The sequence below is a fragment of the Neomonachus schauinslandi genome, chromosome 8, assembly GCF_002201575.2.
Source record: "Neomonachus schauinslandi chromosome 8, ASM220157v2, whole genome shotgun sequence".
Lineage (NCBI taxonomy): Eukaryota > Metazoa > Chordata > Mammalia > Carnivora > Phocidae > Neomonachus > Neomonachus schauinslandi.
Window position 1 is genome coordinate 113,399,243 of NC_058410.1, and position 16,744 is coordinate 113,415,986.

The following is a 16,744-nucleotide window of genomic DNA, read 5'->3' on the forward strand; positions in this document are numbered from 1 at the left end:
GGGAGGGAGGGAAGGAGGGTGGGAAGGAGGAAGGAAGGGAGGGAGGAAGGGAGGAAAGGAGGAAGGAAGGAAGGCAGGCAGGTCTGGCCAGGCACGCCTGGATGCCAGATGGATAATTTTAGACATGGCATCCTCTGAGCTCCAACCTCACTCAACGCCCACATCCACATGTCTGTGTGGGGAATGTGGATTTTCAAGCATGCCAACAAGCAGTGCCCTTCCCTTTGGCAGAAGGCTGCTGCCAGGGGAGGCCAACGGTGGAGAGGGAAGCTCGCCTGGAATCATTAGGCAGATGTGAGCCCTGAGGAGGGCAGAGAAGGGGGACGTCAGGATGTGAGTTGAGGAATTGAGGGTGACACTTTGCGGGTGTGGCCTTCTGCCAGAGCTGACCCCCATCTAGAAAGCAGTAGGGTGGGAGGCTGGAGCGGACTCCCATTTTTCTGTTCCCAGATGGCAGGTGGGAATTAAGAGTGTGGCTCTGGGCACCAGCCGCAATTTCTCAGGATGCGTCATACCTCCCGCTCGCATCTGGTGCCGAGAGGAAAATCCAGCCCTATCAAACCCGAGGGGATTTAGGGGTGGGACTGAAGAAACCTGCACTGAGAGAGCGATGCAAACACTGGCAAATCGGAAGAGGAATCAAAACTAGCTGGTAGCCAGCAGGAGACATTTTCTTCCTGATGAGTTGTGTCAGTTCCTCCTTGGAGTGATTCCAGGGCCCCTGGAAAAGCCCACCATCCTCCATGCACTGCCCTGATTCTTTAGTGAATGCCCGAAATGCTCCTATTAGAGCCTCATCCTTGGGTTTAAGACTGCCACGTATACCACGGAGTCCACATCAGCTAAGGGTGGAAGGGTGGGGGAGTGCGAGCCTGCACTGGGTTCCTCCCAGAGGCTGGCCCAGGGGCTACTGAGAATTGGGGGAGACCAGAGATGCTAAAGCAAGGCACTTTGTAATTCTCCCCGGGGCTTGCCCTGAGAGGAAGAGAAAGAAGTTCTAGGGGAGAGACAGGTACGGTGGTAACCAGGCAGCCAGGCTGGAACCTGAGGTGTAGAGGGGTTTCCTGAGGCATAGAATTGGTCCCAAATCAGGGGATCCCCAGCCCCATGTCCCCAGTACACATCATCACTGAGGAAAGAGTGAAGGGGCTTCCCGGCTAGGGGTGGAAAGGACCCCAGGTCCTCGCCAGCCCCTCCCCTTCCTGAGGCTCCGTAGGTGAGACCCCATGTCAACCCCCCACTGACACCCCTCGGGTGCTCCTCCTTTTGGACACTTGGATCTTAGTTTTCACAGCTGTCACCCATGTCAGTGTGCAGGAGGAGGGGGGGATGCTGTCCGAGTAGAGTCAGGGTTAGGAGGAGTCTGTCCTGCAGAAAGGTGAGAGGAGGGGCCTGTCTTCCAGGTCAGAGGGTCAGTGGGCTGCACTGACTGTGTCTAGGAATAAAATTCTGAGGTGGGTTCCATGATCAGCCCCATTATACAGATGAGAAAACCGAAGTCCCAGGAGATGAATTACCTGCTCAAGATCACACAGTTAGTAGGTGTCAGGAACCAGGATTTAACCCTTTTTACAGATTAGGAACCAAGACAGAGAGGGCAAGTGATTTCCCTGAGTTCACACAGCCAGGGAGGATGAGAATCCTGGCCCAGGCCTACTTGCCTCCAGTACCCACATTCCTTCCATCCTTCTCTCCTGCCCACCCCCTCCCTTGTTCGGAGAACGGCCCCAGGAGAAAGGAAAGAGTCAAGACAAAGGGAGCTTGGGAATGCAGGAAGTAACTTTGAAGGAAAAGAAGTCAACACATCCTAGGGAAAAACCCACATTCAATCTCATAAATCTCACTGCTAAAATATATTTCTTTTGAACTACATACACAAAAAGTTCACCACAGCATTGCTTAGAACAGTGAGCATTTGGAAACTCAAAGGAATGATCAAAGTTTTCTGTACAACTGTGATGGACTATCACACGATTGCCAAAAAAGACAGTCACAAAGACCACATGACAACATGGGAAACAAAAAAACCACTTCATACAGCATTAGGTAAACACCCTCCAGTCCAGGAATCCTTTTTTCTGGAACTACGTTCTATGGAAACAATTCTAAGTATGGAAAAGCTTTTTTCCTTCCCTTTTATCGAGGATGTTTGCCATGGTCTTCAATGAGGTAGCGTGTGTAATACCTGCCATGGGAATCTCCCACGCAAGAATGCACAGAAGACGTGCGGGTGTAGGGACCACACTTGCTAAACCAACACAAGGCACAGGCTCTTCCCTCTCATTTGTTGATCAGTGTCACTCAGAGTCTTACGCGAGTATAAACTAGTCATGTCTGGTTCTACGTTAACAACGCGATTGTTAATAAATAAAGTGAAATGACATGAAAACGGAATTCTCGGGGAAGATACGAGCTATGTGTTTCCTAAACGCAGTCCTTAAATCCAGAAAGGTATCTGTACAAAAACCTACCCACTGTCCCAGCAGTGACCCTGAAAATCACTTTTCCAAGAAGATCCTAATTTTTGGCCACAGTGGGCTGTCCGGGACAACGCAAGCTGCCGGGTCCTTGAGCCATTCCGGCCCTCTTGGGGAAGGGCGTCTCCAGTTCACAAACCCGAAGGAAATGCTCCTCGACTCAGTCGCCACTTCCGGCATTAGCCCCGCCCCCAGCCCACCCCTTCCTGGGGCCCCACCGCGTACTTACTCAGCCGCCTCAAGTAGGAAACGGCGTCTTCGTATCCTCGGTAGTAGTAGTTGTGCAGGATCTGCAAGGAGGGGACAGCAGGACAATGACTAAGGCTGCAGCAGTGGAGAGAGCCGAGGTCCCCTCACCCAGAGCAGCTCCTTTCATTGCCCTTGAGCTTTATTTGATGGACTTTTAAAAATGTACCATCCAGTGTCCCATCCCTCACTATCTGCTAAGAAGTGGGGAGCAGTTACTGATCGTGTCTCCAAAGGGACGGTGCAATAATGTGTTAAATCATTTACAGCTGGTCATCAGCTTCCCCTGGGCCAGAGAGGGTGAGATGTTTATAGTAGAATCAGAGAATGTGCATTTGGGCCGTATGAAGAGCCGAGTTTGGAGACTGGCTTCAAATCCCAGTGTTGCCACTTGTTGGCTGTGTGGCTGTAACCTCTCACGGCCTCAGTTTCTTCACCTCTAAAATGGGAATAATGATAGTATCTACTGCAGAGGATGCTGGAGGGTTACATGAGATATTGCTCACAAAGCCTTTCCATAAAGGGCCAGATAGTAAATATTTGGGGTTTTGAACACCACAGATAGTCTGTCTCTTCTTGTTCTTCTTGTTCTTCTCCTCCTTCTCCTCCTTCTTCATCATCTTCTTCTTCCCCCCTCCTCCTTCTTTTCCTCTTTTCCTTCTTCCTCTTCTCCTTCTCTTTCTTCTACTTCTACAAACCTCTAAAAATGGAAAGCCCATCCTGAGCTCACAGGCTATATAAAAACAAGCCACCTTGAGAATGAAAGTCAAGCACTGACTGTGAGCAGAAAGTCAAGTTTGAGAGGCTCTGATGACTACAACATATTTGTTCTACCTTTCTTGAACTGCCTATTGATGGATTGCTTTTATGAGGGTAAATAGACATAATCTTTACTGATAAATTAGTGTAGGCAGATACTGGAATTCCTAACGCAACAGTTGGAGGACAGAGTCAATCAGATTAATAAAATATCTTGTGTATCCATTGTCTGACTAAGCATAATAGTGTTTTGATTATGAGTTTTGTAAACAATAATTAGACTGTAAGTCACAAAACTGGCTTAGAGGAGTTATTCAAACAACAATTACTAAGAACCTTCTATAAGCAATGCCCTCTGTAGACACAGTGAGTGTAGTCAAAGAAATGAGTAAAACTTGGTGCTTACTCCCAAGATCACACTTCTTGTCAAAGAAAGACATGCATTTTGTTAAGACATGTAGACTTAATTTTTTTGAGCAGGTTTGGGAAGGTTATGATCTCAGGGTGCTGGGATTGAGCTCCGAGTCAGGCTCCCTGCTCAGTGGGGAGTCTGCTTCTCCCTCTCCCTTTGCCCCTCCCCCTCACTCATGCTCTCTCTCTCTCTCTCTAATAAATAAATAAAATATTTTTTTAAAAAAGTAAAATAAATAAAATTGAAAACAAAACCCAAAACACAAGCCACTGGCTGGATTTGGCCCATGGGCCATACTTGCTGAAGCCTACATCGCATGTCAGAGTGGAAAATTTCAGGTAACATCCTATCAGCAGTTCTGACATCATCTCATTTTACAGGGGAGAAAATTGAGGCTGGGAGCACTTAGGGGCCTCGTTCAAGGTCACATAGCTAGTTAGCAGCAAGGCCAGGATACAGGTTTAGGAGGAAGTTTAAGGAGACACAGACGGAACTGCATGGACCCCAGTGGCTCCCCCAGGCTCTGTCAGCTTCCCCCGGTCCCCCTCCCTTCCGGGCCCCTCCTCTCACGAGCAGGTCCGGCGGGAACAGGGCATGGGTCATCCTGGCGATGTTCTCCAGGGAGAACTGGAAGGAGCAGTTGAACATGCGGAAGTCGTGGAAGATGGCGGGGCAGTCCCGGGGGCAGATGTCCTGCTGCCCGCTGAAGGTGGAGATGGTAATGGCGTCAGTCCAGGAGGAGCAGGGCTGCATGCCTGTGAAGCCCCCGTCAATGTAGCGCTATGGGGGACAGGCAGAGTCGTAAATGCTCATGGGGTCAGAGGTCTTCTTCCCCACTCAGGGAGTCCAGCGAGGAAATGGGTCCCTTGGGACAAGCCTTGAGGCCAAGGTCCAGGTGGGTGAGTGGTGTGTCCACGATGGCCCCTGAACTCCCAGCCCAGTGCTCTGTCCCTACACTGTCTCCCCTCAGCCATCTCAATGGTGCTGAGCCTGGGGGGAGAGGGCCATTCATACTCTGGATAAAGCACAAGCAAATGCTCTCCTGTCACAGCTCCCCCTCCCAGGCTACCCCTCCTCAGCCACTCAACTACCAAGGGCAGGGTGGGGGAATGGAGCCTGTGCCCATGGCCTTTTGAGAAGGTAAACACATGGTGGGTCTGAGCAGGTTGGGAAATATCCCCTCTTCCAGACTGCTGTGGGTCCAAACTGCCTCCCTCTGTTGAGATCGGGTATCCTCAGCACTCTCCAGAACACCCCGACCATGGCCTGGCCACCAGCCACCACACAGCCCTTCCCTCTTGTGGCTTCTGTTGCCTCAGTTGTGAACAAAGGATCACAGATACTGAGGTTCTAACTCTCTGGGATGCCTGAGAAGTACACAGCTGACATGCACAGTATGTGCTCCATTTCCTAGCTGAATCCTGATTTCTGGATCTCATTTTCTTTCTATATAAAATGAGGAAGGGGCATGGGTAAATCCTCCTACTCAGAGCTTGGTCTGAGGACCAGCAGCACTGGCCTCAGGCGTCAGCTGAAGCTGGTTGGAGGTGCAGAGCCTCTGGCCCCACCCCAGGGCTAGGGGATCAGAATTTGCATTATTTTACAAGATCCCCTCCCTCACTGGTGATTCAAGTACACTAGCCTAGATGACTTTAAAGGTCGCCATCATTCACGGTTCCAGGTACCAATGTCACAGGGTCCATATTCTACACTCTCTGTCAAGTATGGGAAAATCCAGCAAGCCTATGGGGTCTTGACTAGCCAGGCTCAGTAATGGGCTGGTGGGCACAGAGTGAAGCCCAATGTATGGAGGGAAAGTTCATCTGAAAGCCCCAGAAATCCATCTATACGGGGAATTCTAAGTAGAAAACACAAGAATCTTTCCAATTCTTGGTCTTCCCGCTGAATTCTGAGACCACCACTCTACTCTCCCAGATGTGGACCACAGGGCACTCCCGGGTCCTGGCTCACCCTCTCCCATGCCAAAGCACTCACCACACCACGGTAAGTTGGGGGGATGAGGCCACAGTACACGGGGACAAAGCAGCTGCAGTAGAGGGCCTGTGGGGAGAGAACCGGTGGAGATGTGTGAGGCTCTGGCGGCTGGGTGGGGAGAGCTCACCGGCAGGTCTCTGGGCCACCACCAGCTGGGTCCTTCTTAAATCCAACGCAGAGGCACTGTCCTGGGGAGCCCCAAGTTCAAGTCCTGGCCTGGCCCCAACGAGCTGGTTCCTTGTTAACCTACTTGGTAGTCTGGGCCCGATATCCCAACTTTAAAGAGACAAGGTAGCCTCAGTGACCTCCAGGGTTCCTTCTGGCACCATATCTCCATGAATCCAGTGGAATTTAACAACCATTAATGTGTATTTGGCCAGGGCCGGGCTCTGGGACCAAAGGAGAGTGAGATACGTACCCTTGGGAATGCTCAACAAGGGAGAGTAAGCAAGTAGGTGATAGTACACAGGGTGACAAGGGCTGGGATGGAGGTGAGCATGGGCATCGTGGCCTCTAAGGAGGAGTACCCAAACCAGGAGGGTGCGGGGCAGGCAGATGATGAAGGGAAGTTGCCAGGCAGAGTGACTAGAGTCTTGTCAAGCAGGTGAAGTGAGCTGGGAAGGAGGGAGGGGCATTCCAGGCAGAAGGCACAGCAGGTGCAAAGATCCAAAGGTCTGCTTTGTGTGTGGTTTGCTCTGGTTCGCAGAAGTAAGAGCGGGAGCTGATAAGAGGTGGTTGGGAGAGAAAAGTCTTGAAGAGCTGAGTGCTAATAAATCCAGGGGGACATGAGGTAGGTTTTGGAGGTGTCCATGCCCACTGCCCATCCATTCCCCACCCCCAGGATCATGGCCATGCCAGCATGGGGCTGTGAGGCTACGTGGTAAGGGCCTTGTATTTGGGAGAGGAGAGAGGAGTGGAAGTATGGGACGAGGGTCATGCCACTTAACCCTTTTGTCCTGAAAGAAAACTGGGCATATCCACAGCACTTGCCAACAATAATAATTCACAACTGAGATTTATATTAATGAGCACAGAATGGTGCACAGAGCCCCCATTCCTGCATGATAACCCATTTGGTGATAATTCAGTCCTTTTATCAAGAGCCATTGGATGGGAGGGGACAGAATGGGGGGCTGTTTCCACAAACTGGGACCCGCCCCCTCTTCTGGCTCCTGCACCCTGGGCCCCGCCCCTTGCCTCGATGAGCTCTTCCTTGGATGTGTACTCTGAAACCACGACACTCTCTCCATCTGTGAAGCGAGTGAGGGACACGTGGAGCTTCCCTGTGGCCGCCTTGTAGGAGTCCTCCGGCAGGACCCTGTACAGAAACTGCCGCATCATCTGCACCATCTTGCAGGACGGTGACAAGGGCCCCAGGAAGGATTTCTTCACCTCTGCGACACCTACATTGAGGACTCTGAGGTACTCATCTGTGGAGGAAGCAGAGAGGAGAGGGCAGGTCAGCAGCTGGCCACCTCATCCTGCATCCAAAAGATGGGAAACCCCTAGAATTCTGAAGCAGGGTTGGTCTCAGGAATCGACCTGTCATTCTGCACACGAGGAAAGTAAGGCACAGAATTAAGTCACTGGCTCCAGAGACCCACAGCTCGTCGATGACAGAACTAGACCCAAGCATCTTGACCCCTTTCATATTGAGCACAAAGGACCACTTGCCTACCGCACAATATCTTTCCCCAACTTGCCTGGAAATCTACCACCAGACTACATTCTTTTGGGGTCTCGGAGGTTTTTTGCCTCATATGAGATTCTTATTAAAACACAGATACAGTTGAAAGCCGTCACCAAGGGACACCCTGTGACACTTTGCTTGGTGTCCACCAAATCTGTGGGCAGGGAAGGGGGACTGGCCCTGAGGCAGGTGACTTACAGGGAGGGGTGATCCTGAAGCCATTGCATCCATCTTCCCTTTAGAGCTCCTGGCACAGGCCAGAGAGAGAGAAGGCCGTGAGGTACGGAGCACAAGCCATGCCAGGCCAAGCTGCAGGTGTCTCCAGGACTGGGAGAGGAACCTTCTCCCTCTTTCTGAGAGAAGCACAGCCAGGTCATATGAGGGCCTACATGTGCCAGATGGGGCTTGGAGGGCAGATGTATTGTTAAAGGGATTGCAGAGGAAGGTGTAACCTGTCCCCACCCTAGTCCCCAGAATTCCCCTGGGGAAGTTAGGGCCGTAAGCTCGATGAGAACTGCTATCATGCCAGATTCTCACAGCAACACTATGAGGTAGGCATTTCTAGCCTCATTTCACCTATCAGGGGACTGAGGCTTGGGGAGATAATATAACTTGCCCAAGGTCAACTGCCTGGCAAGTGAACAAAGTGGGATTTTAACCTAGAGCGTGTGACCCCAGAACCCATACTCCTTTCATGACACTAAGCCACAGGCTTCTAGAGCCGGACCTGTACCTGCTCCTAGCCAATTGCTGCTAATTTCTACCCTGTGCAAGCCCTCCGGCGAAATTAGAAGCAGCAATAGCTCTGAAAAGGATTGCTAACTTTTTTTTTTTTAAAGATTTTATTTATTTATTTGACAGAGACAGAGACAGCGAGAGCAGGAACACAAGCAGGGGGAGTGGGAGAGGGAGAAGCAGGCCTCCCGCCGAGCAGGGAGCCCGATGTGGGACTCGATCCCAGCACCCTGGGATCATGACCTGAGCCGAAGGCAGTCGCTTAACCAACTGAGCCACCCAGGCGCCCAAGGATTGCTAACTTTTAAAAAATGAATATTTAACTGTAAAACATCCTATACAGAACTTTCTTACAATTAGTGTCATGTAGCAATGGTTATTTGGGAAGTTGAGCAGTTATGAGCTCTCTGCCAGTGGAGGTAATCAAGCAGAGGTGGGACAAGTACCTCAGTCAGAGAACTTCTCAAAGGGATTCCTGCCTGAGTGCGGAGATTCCTTCCAACGTGGAGATTCCAGGATTCTTACGGGTGCCTGACAATATGCCTGGGAAGTCATCACAGGGGACACTATTTTCCCATTTACAAATAGAGCAGCTGAGGCACAGAGAGGTTAAATGATTTGCCCAAAGTCACACACAGCAATTTGGAGACAAACCAAAGCCAGGGCCGCGCTCCTCCTTCCGTATTTTACAGTTCACGATAAGTCCTCGTTAATCCTGGAGGCGGTATGATAAAGGGCTTCATCATCATTTTACAGATGTAGAAACCAAGGCAGAGAAAAGCTAAGTGCCTCGCCCGAGGTCAGACAGCCCCGCCATGTTTGTTCTGACTCTAAACCCCACCTTCTTTCCCTGCGTGTTGGACTGATCCCAGAGGCTGAGCGAGCCTGGGTTGCCATAGTAACGGCCTTTTTCCCCCCCTCTCCCTCACCAACATTCAGAATCACAACTGCATATGTGTAGTAGGGACTGACCTGAGCAAGAGAGCATCTTGGCTTTCACCCTGTTACAGGGGAGGGTGCTCCTGGGAGGTGGGAAGGCCCTGCGATTTTATTTTTATTTATTTATTTATTTTTAATATTTTATTTATTTATTTGAGAGAGAGAATGAGAGAGAGAGCACACGAGAAGGGGGAGGGTCAGAGGGAGAAGCAGACTCCCTGCTGAGCAGGGAGTCCAATGCGGGACTCGATCGTGGGACTCGATCCTGGGACTCGATCCTGGGATTCCAGGATCATGACCTGAGCGGAAGGCAGTCGCTTAACCAGCTGAGCCACCCAGGGGCCCCCAGGCCCTGCGATTTTAGCAAGCTTAGCTTTACCGTGTGCCAACTTGTACCGACTGCATTTTCCCTCAAGGGAGGGTGATGGCAAACTCACCGTCCTTATGTAGTTACAAAGCAACCGAGCATTTAGATACCAAGGGGCTAGGTCACTGAGTTCTGGCCCCACAAGACCAGTCAGGATGGAGAGTCAAACGGGGGGGGGGGGGCAGGTGGTTTTGGGAATTTTTTTTTTTTTTTTTTTGATATTTTATTTATTTATTTGACAGAGAAAGCAAGAGGGGAACACAAGCAGGGGGAGTGGGAGAGGGAGAAGCAGGCTTCCCGCAAAGCAGGGAGCAAGATGTGGGGCTCCATCTCAGGACCCTGGGATCATGACCTGAGCCGAAGGCAGGGGCTTAACAACCGAGCCACCCAGGCGCCCTGGTTTTTGGAATTCTTTTTTTTTTTTTAAGATTTTATTTATTTATTTGAGAGAGCGAGAATGAGAGAGAGTACATGAGGGGGGGAGGGTCAGAGGGAGAAGCAGGCTCCTCGCTGAGCAGGGAGCCCGATGCGGGACTCGATCCCGGGACTCCAGGATCATGACCTGAGCCAAAGGCAGTTGCTTAACCAACTGAGCCACCCAGGCGCCCGGTTTTTGGAATTCTTAATGAGCAGCTTGAGTGGCCTTGCTTGGGTTGGTGGCCTTTCCCACAATGCCTCTGAGCCAGGAGGACCTGGTTCAGCTTGCCCCTATACACCTGGACTCCCCGCAGGAGATGCTCGCTGGGACGGATGGAAGGAAATTTGTTCCCATTGCACAAGACATACATGTTCCTTCGGGGAAAAATAATTTTTAAAAATGCAGATATGGGGGTGCCTGGGTGGCTCAGTCGGTTAAGCATCTGTCTTCTACTCAGGTCATGATCCCAGGGTCCTGGGATCGAGCCCTGCGTCGGGCTCCCTGCTCAGCGGGGAGTCTGCTTCTCCCTTTTCCTCTCCCTCTGTCCGTCTCCCCCAGCTTGCGTTCTCTCTCTGTCTCAAATAAAATAAATTAAATAAATAAAATATGCAGAATATGCAAAAAGAAAAAATTAAAGTGGAATCTTTGGATTGGAGGGAATCCCTTCAACCAGAGATCAACATCTCACTTACGCCTTCCTAGACTATATATTTTATATGTATTCTTACTTAGAAGAATATTTACGTGAAATCATACTATATACATTATTTTGTAACTTGGCTTTGTTTTTTTTTAACCTAATAAATCATATCTTTCCACATCAATAAGTACCTATTTATGACCCAATTTACAAGCGGCACGGAAAGCTATTGTAAGGTTATACCATTATTTGCTGAGCAGGTGCCCAGTAGGGGTTGTTTCTTTGCTTTTTCTAAACAATGTTGCAGGGAATAATCTCGTGCTAATTTTTCCCCCTATGCCCTTAATTATTGTCCTTAGGATAAATTCCTAGAGGTGGGAATGTTAGGTCAAAGGCATGCATATTTCATCTTGTACTGCTTGTTTTAATCATGGCTTTTGTGTATCATCCATATACAGTCCACTTTCAGCTCTTCAGGAATGGTGATGGGTGGGGACAGGGACAAAGCAGTGGGCAAGACAATAGAAATAGTATAGATATCTCTAGGATACTCATATCTGAAAGTGGTGCTGTCTAGAAATTAGCAATGCTCTAGCCAGGATCATGTAGTCAAGGAGGGAGGGGGCAGGAGATTGACTCTTCTCCCACTCAGGTGCCCAGTTTCACATTCTTTCCTGCTGCTGTGGCTCAAAGGCTGCCTTTATCCCCAGCTCTCCTTGCTTTTTTTCAGGTCTCTCTCTGTGTCTCTGTCTTCAGAATCTCCGACCATCCCTTTCTCTGTCTCTCTTTGTCTGTCTCTTCTTTCTTTTCTTTCTTTCTTTCTTTCTTTCTTTCTTTCTTTCTTTCTTTCTTTCTGTTATTTATTTGAGAGAGAGAGCACAGAGGGAGAGGGAGGGGGAGAAGCAGACTCCCTGCTAAGCAAAAAGCCCAATGCAGGGCTTGATCCCAGTACCCTGAGATCATGGAGATCATGCCCTGAGCCGGAGGCAGACACTTAAATGTGTCTCTCCCTTCTTTCTCTCTCTTTTCCCAGACAAGGGAGAAGCAACTAATCTTCTCGTTAAACAAGTCTCTGTTGGTAGAAAGTCAAGTGTTAAGCATAGCAATTGCTGGGTGCTGGGAGAAAGGATAAATTTAGCTTGCTTCTTTATGCATCTCTGTACTTTCCAGCACCTTCTCCCATTTAAAGGCCTCCTTCCAAGCTGCAGGCTGCTGGGCTCTGAAACACAGTATCCCACACTGACCACAGCAAGATGGGATTTAAAAGCAGCACCGCAGGAGACTCAAGGTTGGCTCTCCCACCCCCAACCCACACTTGCTACATTCACTTCTGCTTCCTCCCACTTCCTTTCACACCTTTTATTATCTAAGAGTGGTCTGTCTCCTAAGCCAAGAAGATTCTATGGGGGAAGATCCTTATGGTCCTCCCCTGTCTAAGGCCTATCACTGTGGTTTGTCTATGGGAGGCCCTTCAGAAACCTTTGCTATTAGCTGGGAACTCCTCAAGGGCAAGGATGGGCCATACTCACTTTTGCCTACCAAGCCTCCCACGACCCTTGGTGGGTGCCCAATATTTGTTCAGTAAAAACTGACACGGAGGAAAAGCAAGTGATGGAGATGCTCACAAGGAAGAGCTACTCGATGTCATTACCCAGTAAAAGCTTGAAGGCAAGATCATCCCAGATAGATGGATAGATAACAAGGTCAACTGTATTGGTAACTGTGGCCAGTTCATCAAGTTTTATGAGTCTATTGTGCCAAGAATTTCAATAGAAAAATAAATAAATAAGATCCAGGGACTAGGAGATTTCGAAGGGCATTTGGAAACAGCTCCAGGTCTCAGCCACTCGGAGAGTCTTCCACTCTTTTCTAGGACCAGATCCATTTTGTGGAAAGAGCTCAGGCTGTGGAGCCGGGGGATGTGGTTTAAATCCCAGCTTCACCACATACTATCTGGGCCATCACTGGCAAGTCAAATAACTTCTTCCAGTCTCAATTTTCCCACCTATAAAATGGGAATAATAATACCTTAAGTGGGTTGTTATGAGGCAGATTGTTTTTTAAAAGTGCCTACGCGGGGCGCCTGGGTGGCTCAGTCGGTTAAGCGGCTGCCTTCGGCTCAGGTCATGATCCCAGGGTCCTGGGATCGAGCCCCACATCGGGTTCCCTGCTTAGGGGGGAACCTGCTTCTCCCTCTCCCTCTGCCTGCCTCTCTGCCTACTTGTGCTCTCTATATCTCTGCTAAATATATAAAATCTTTAAAAAAAAAAAAAAGTGCCTGCGCATAGTAAGTGCTATGCTCAGTTTCGGTCAGGTTGTGCCAGTAATTCTCCTCGTGACCGTGGAGAAGTCTTCTTGATGTTTCTGGCTTTCGGCTTTCTCACCTGAACAGGGGACAATGATCCCTGCCCCATATCTTTATTAAGGTGCGCTCCGGCTCACTTTGGGATGCAAAAGAGCAAAGTAAAAGCACTGAGGAGATGAGAGCGTCCCTCTGTTTCAGAGAGCAGTGCGGTGACAGGTCAGCTGTAATGCAGTAAAGGCACGGTTAGCATCTGCACCCCCTCCCTTGTCAACTTGGGGGGCCCTACAGATTTAGTAGGGAAAGGGACAGGGCTTAGAAATATCACTGAAGAGGAAGGAAGGGGATTAGATGTATGTTTATCTTATTATCTTTTTATTTGCTTAAATGTCTTATGTCCTCCAACCCGCCCCCCCTCCCCCCGGCTTCGTGAGAGCAAGGATGGTCCCTATCTTGTTTATCCTTTTGTCCCTAATTCCTGATATGGTGCCTGGAACATGGGAGGCACTTAATAAACATGAATGCATGCATGGATAATGAATAAATGAATGGACCTCAGGAATCGAAGGAGGTCACTGAGGTCCAGAAAGAGAAGCAGCTTATTCAAGATGATCCGAGAATAAAACAGCTTCTCTTCCCCTCCTCCACATGACCTCCTGCTAAGTGAAAAAAATCCTAGAAAGATGGACACTTGGTGGCTGACAATTTAAACTGCTGGAGAATCTCCTTCACACGGTGCCCGGATGGGGTCTGCGGTGGGGGAGGATGTGCCGTGGAGGATGGGACTACGTGGCCCCAGTCTCCCGCGGACTGGTAGCCTAGCAACAACCTCCGGCTCAGCCAATCACCGCCAGGGGCCCCCCTCCTCCCGCCGCCAGCCCGGCTCCCCGGCAGCGGGCACTGTAAGCGCGGCGGGCGTGGGGGTGGGGCGTGGGGGGGAATCAGGCGGCGCAGCAGCCCCAGGGGAGACGGCGGCGAGCAGAGCTGTGTTCCCAGGAGAGCCCTGCAATTCTCGGAGTCCCTGCATGGAGCACCTGGGAGTCTGCTGCTCCTACCTGGTCCCTAATTGCAGGCTGAATTATAGGCTGCATTTCCCTGTGGGCATATCTTGACTGCCCGACTGCACTATAATAATAAAAATTATTATTATCTTAACAACAGTCTTTTACCCAAGCGGGTTTTCACGCTTACAATCTCAGTTTATCCTCACAGTGACAGCGAGCCCCCGAGGGGTAGTGACCCTGGTTTATTCTCCATTTTATTTCCATACCCCACACTGCAGGGGCATTGATTGAAAAACAGTTTGGCTTGAAGCGGCACTGTTGCCGCTTCAAGATCCATAGATCCATAGACACCTCCTGGGACAGCGATTTTTCAGTCAGGGAGCCTTTGTTCAAAAGAAATCTCAAGTGGAAATCCAATACATAAGACAGCTAAAAGCAGGGCTGTTTTAGGTTGAAGCCAAGTGGGGTCTCAGACCCCGCCGGGTCGCCCCACCCCAGCCTAGGAAGGCGGCTGTTGAAAGCACCACCCTGAAACTCCTAAGATGCTAGGATCCTAGGTCAAAACACGAAACCAGACTAATTCTCTCATTTTGCAGATAAGAAATTGAGCCCAGGGTGAAGAATAAGGTCCATAAATACAGCCGGATGGCTGAGTGGTTGGATGGATGGAGAAATGAATAAGGGTGGATATACCCTAGGTCACACGGTCTATGTTAACAGAAACTGGAAGTAGAATGTATGAGAAAATCACATTTTTCTACTCTGTTCTGAATGTAATATAGGCTTTAGCGAAAGGCAAAATAACTCGGACCTAGTAAGCGCTGAAAAAACAAAACAAAATAAAACAAAAAAAACCAAAACCCCCAAACCAATACTCTTCTACGAACAACAATCTTTCACGCAGACTGTTTTCTAACCCTAAGAGTTTACTACAGAATTGGCTTTAAAAGTGCCTATCGGTTTATATCAGGTTGCCATGGAAACAGCGGTGTCTCCCACTGGTGCCTCACCTGGCTTCCTATCAAGGCACCCGGGGGGGCTCTTTCCAGCATCCGGCCCCTGTGTGCCTCTCCCCCAGAATCCGGGCACAATCTCCCCAACTTTCCACTGAAGGATTTGTTGATCACCTTGAGATAAATCAGGCAGAGAGGGAATGTTATCTAGAAAGTTCTCTGGAACCTCAGAATGTTCTGAGGGCCATTGCCCCTGCTCTTTTCTCTCTGCTTTCTTTGGTGGACCCAGAGGTCTCTTCGGGATCCTGCTCCAAGGTAGAAACCAATATTGTCCCCTTTCTAGGCTCTGGCCTGTCCTACCCTCCAGACCCTCCCTGCACCACTGAGGGGACCCCGGGCTAAGGCAAGAGCTGTGAACTAGTCACCCTCTAGTCTTAAAAGCTGTTTCTGTTTTGCTTTATTTTGTTTTGTGTGTGTGTGGGGGGGGGTGGTGGTCAAAAGACCTCCAAGTGAGTCTTTGCTCTACAGACCGAAGGCCATCTCTGAACATCTCCTCATTCAAGATATGCTCAAGTTAGGGCGCCACCGCAGAGGAACACCCATGCCTCTCTCTTACACCAGCGTGATAACGAAAGCTCATTCCTGCTGACTGGAGATACTCTCTGCCCCAGCTGTCCAAGACTTCAGACGGTCAGGTCTGTTACCTACATCTCTCTCCATCTAGGTCTTGGAGTCCTGAAGCTCTCTTAAAACCACAGTGTCCTAGTCTCTCCCCACTGCTTACTGGACTTACCATGTTTGCTACCACCTCCTGGTATCTCCCTGGTGCCGGCTGCTGTGCCCGGCTCTGGACGCCTTGTTGTCTCGTCCCATCTTCACGACACTCCCTTGAGAACAGGGAGAGACCTACCCCTTGAGGTAGGTACTCCAGTTACCTCTTCACAGATGAGGAAACAGAGGCTCACCAGTAACTCACCCAAGGTCACACAGCTGGAAAACAGCAGAGCTAGGCCTCCACATCCTGAGGGCCCCCAAGCCAGTGTTCTTTCCACCACAGCTGGCTGCCTTCACCAGGGACATGCCCTCCGCCTCTCAGAGCCTCTGTTTCCCACTGTGAGGCAAGAGGGTGGTTCCACGAAGGCTCTTGGGATCTGCCTTTCTAGGACTTAGTTTAGGTACACCTCCTAAGGTCCTAAGGGCTCAAATGTCCCTGGGAGACAGGATGACTCTTTTTAGAGCAACAGAACCCAAATCACATCTTCAAACATATGCTCTTCTATCCCCACACCCAGAGCCCCTCCTCAGGACAGTCTGTCTCATCTCTCCTGGGTAAACATAAGTGCACAATCCTGCTTATTTCCCTTCTACACACACCATTTTTTTTTTTTAACCATGCAGACCTCATCCTTAAGCCCCACTTAAGATCTGGGCCTCCTCCTTGAAGCCCTCCCTGCTCATCCCCACTGTTCACTCTCTGTCTCCCCTTACTGTCCACAACCATTTATCTCAGGCTGTCTTGAGTGGCCTGTCCTGTTTTTTTGGCTAGCTGCCTCCTTTGAGGACCAGGCCTGTATTAAGAATACCCTTCTCCCACATGATTGCCTAGCTCAGTGTTGAACACTTAGTAGGTATTCAAGAATGAATAAATAAACTAATGTCCCACAAGCAAGGACTATTTGTTCTGTTCCCCCATTACGGCCCCAGCACTTAATTCAGTACCTGACACACTGTAGTAAATAAATGTTTGTTGAATAAATTAATAATGAATGTTTAACAAAATGAATGAATGAATGAACTGAAGAGGGAG

The 16,744-nt window shown here is 49.7% G+C and overlaps 1 protein-coding gene across 5 annotated transcripts in view; it reads right to left on the reverse strand.

Annotated features, from left to right (window-relative positions):
* Positions 1-16,744, reverse strand: part of PNPLA1 (patatin like phospholipase domain containing 1) — a 47,232-nt gene that overhangs the window by 14,155 nt on the left and 16,333 nt on the right. For all 5 annotated transcript variants that reach the window (XM_021684680.2, XM_021684683.2, XM_021684681.2 and 2 more), the window contains 4 exons: positions 7,087-7,319; positions 5,890-5,955; positions 4,465-4,674; positions 2,707-2,767 (listed from right to left, as the gene is read on the reverse strand). In XM_021684680.2, coding sequence (XP_021540355.1) covers positions 2,707-2,767; positions 4,465-4,674; positions 5,890-5,955; positions 7,087-7,319 — 570 coding nt within the window. The remainder of the gene's footprint in view (positions 1-2,706; positions 2,768-4,464; positions 4,675-5,889; positions 5,956-7,086; positions 7,320-16,744) is intronic.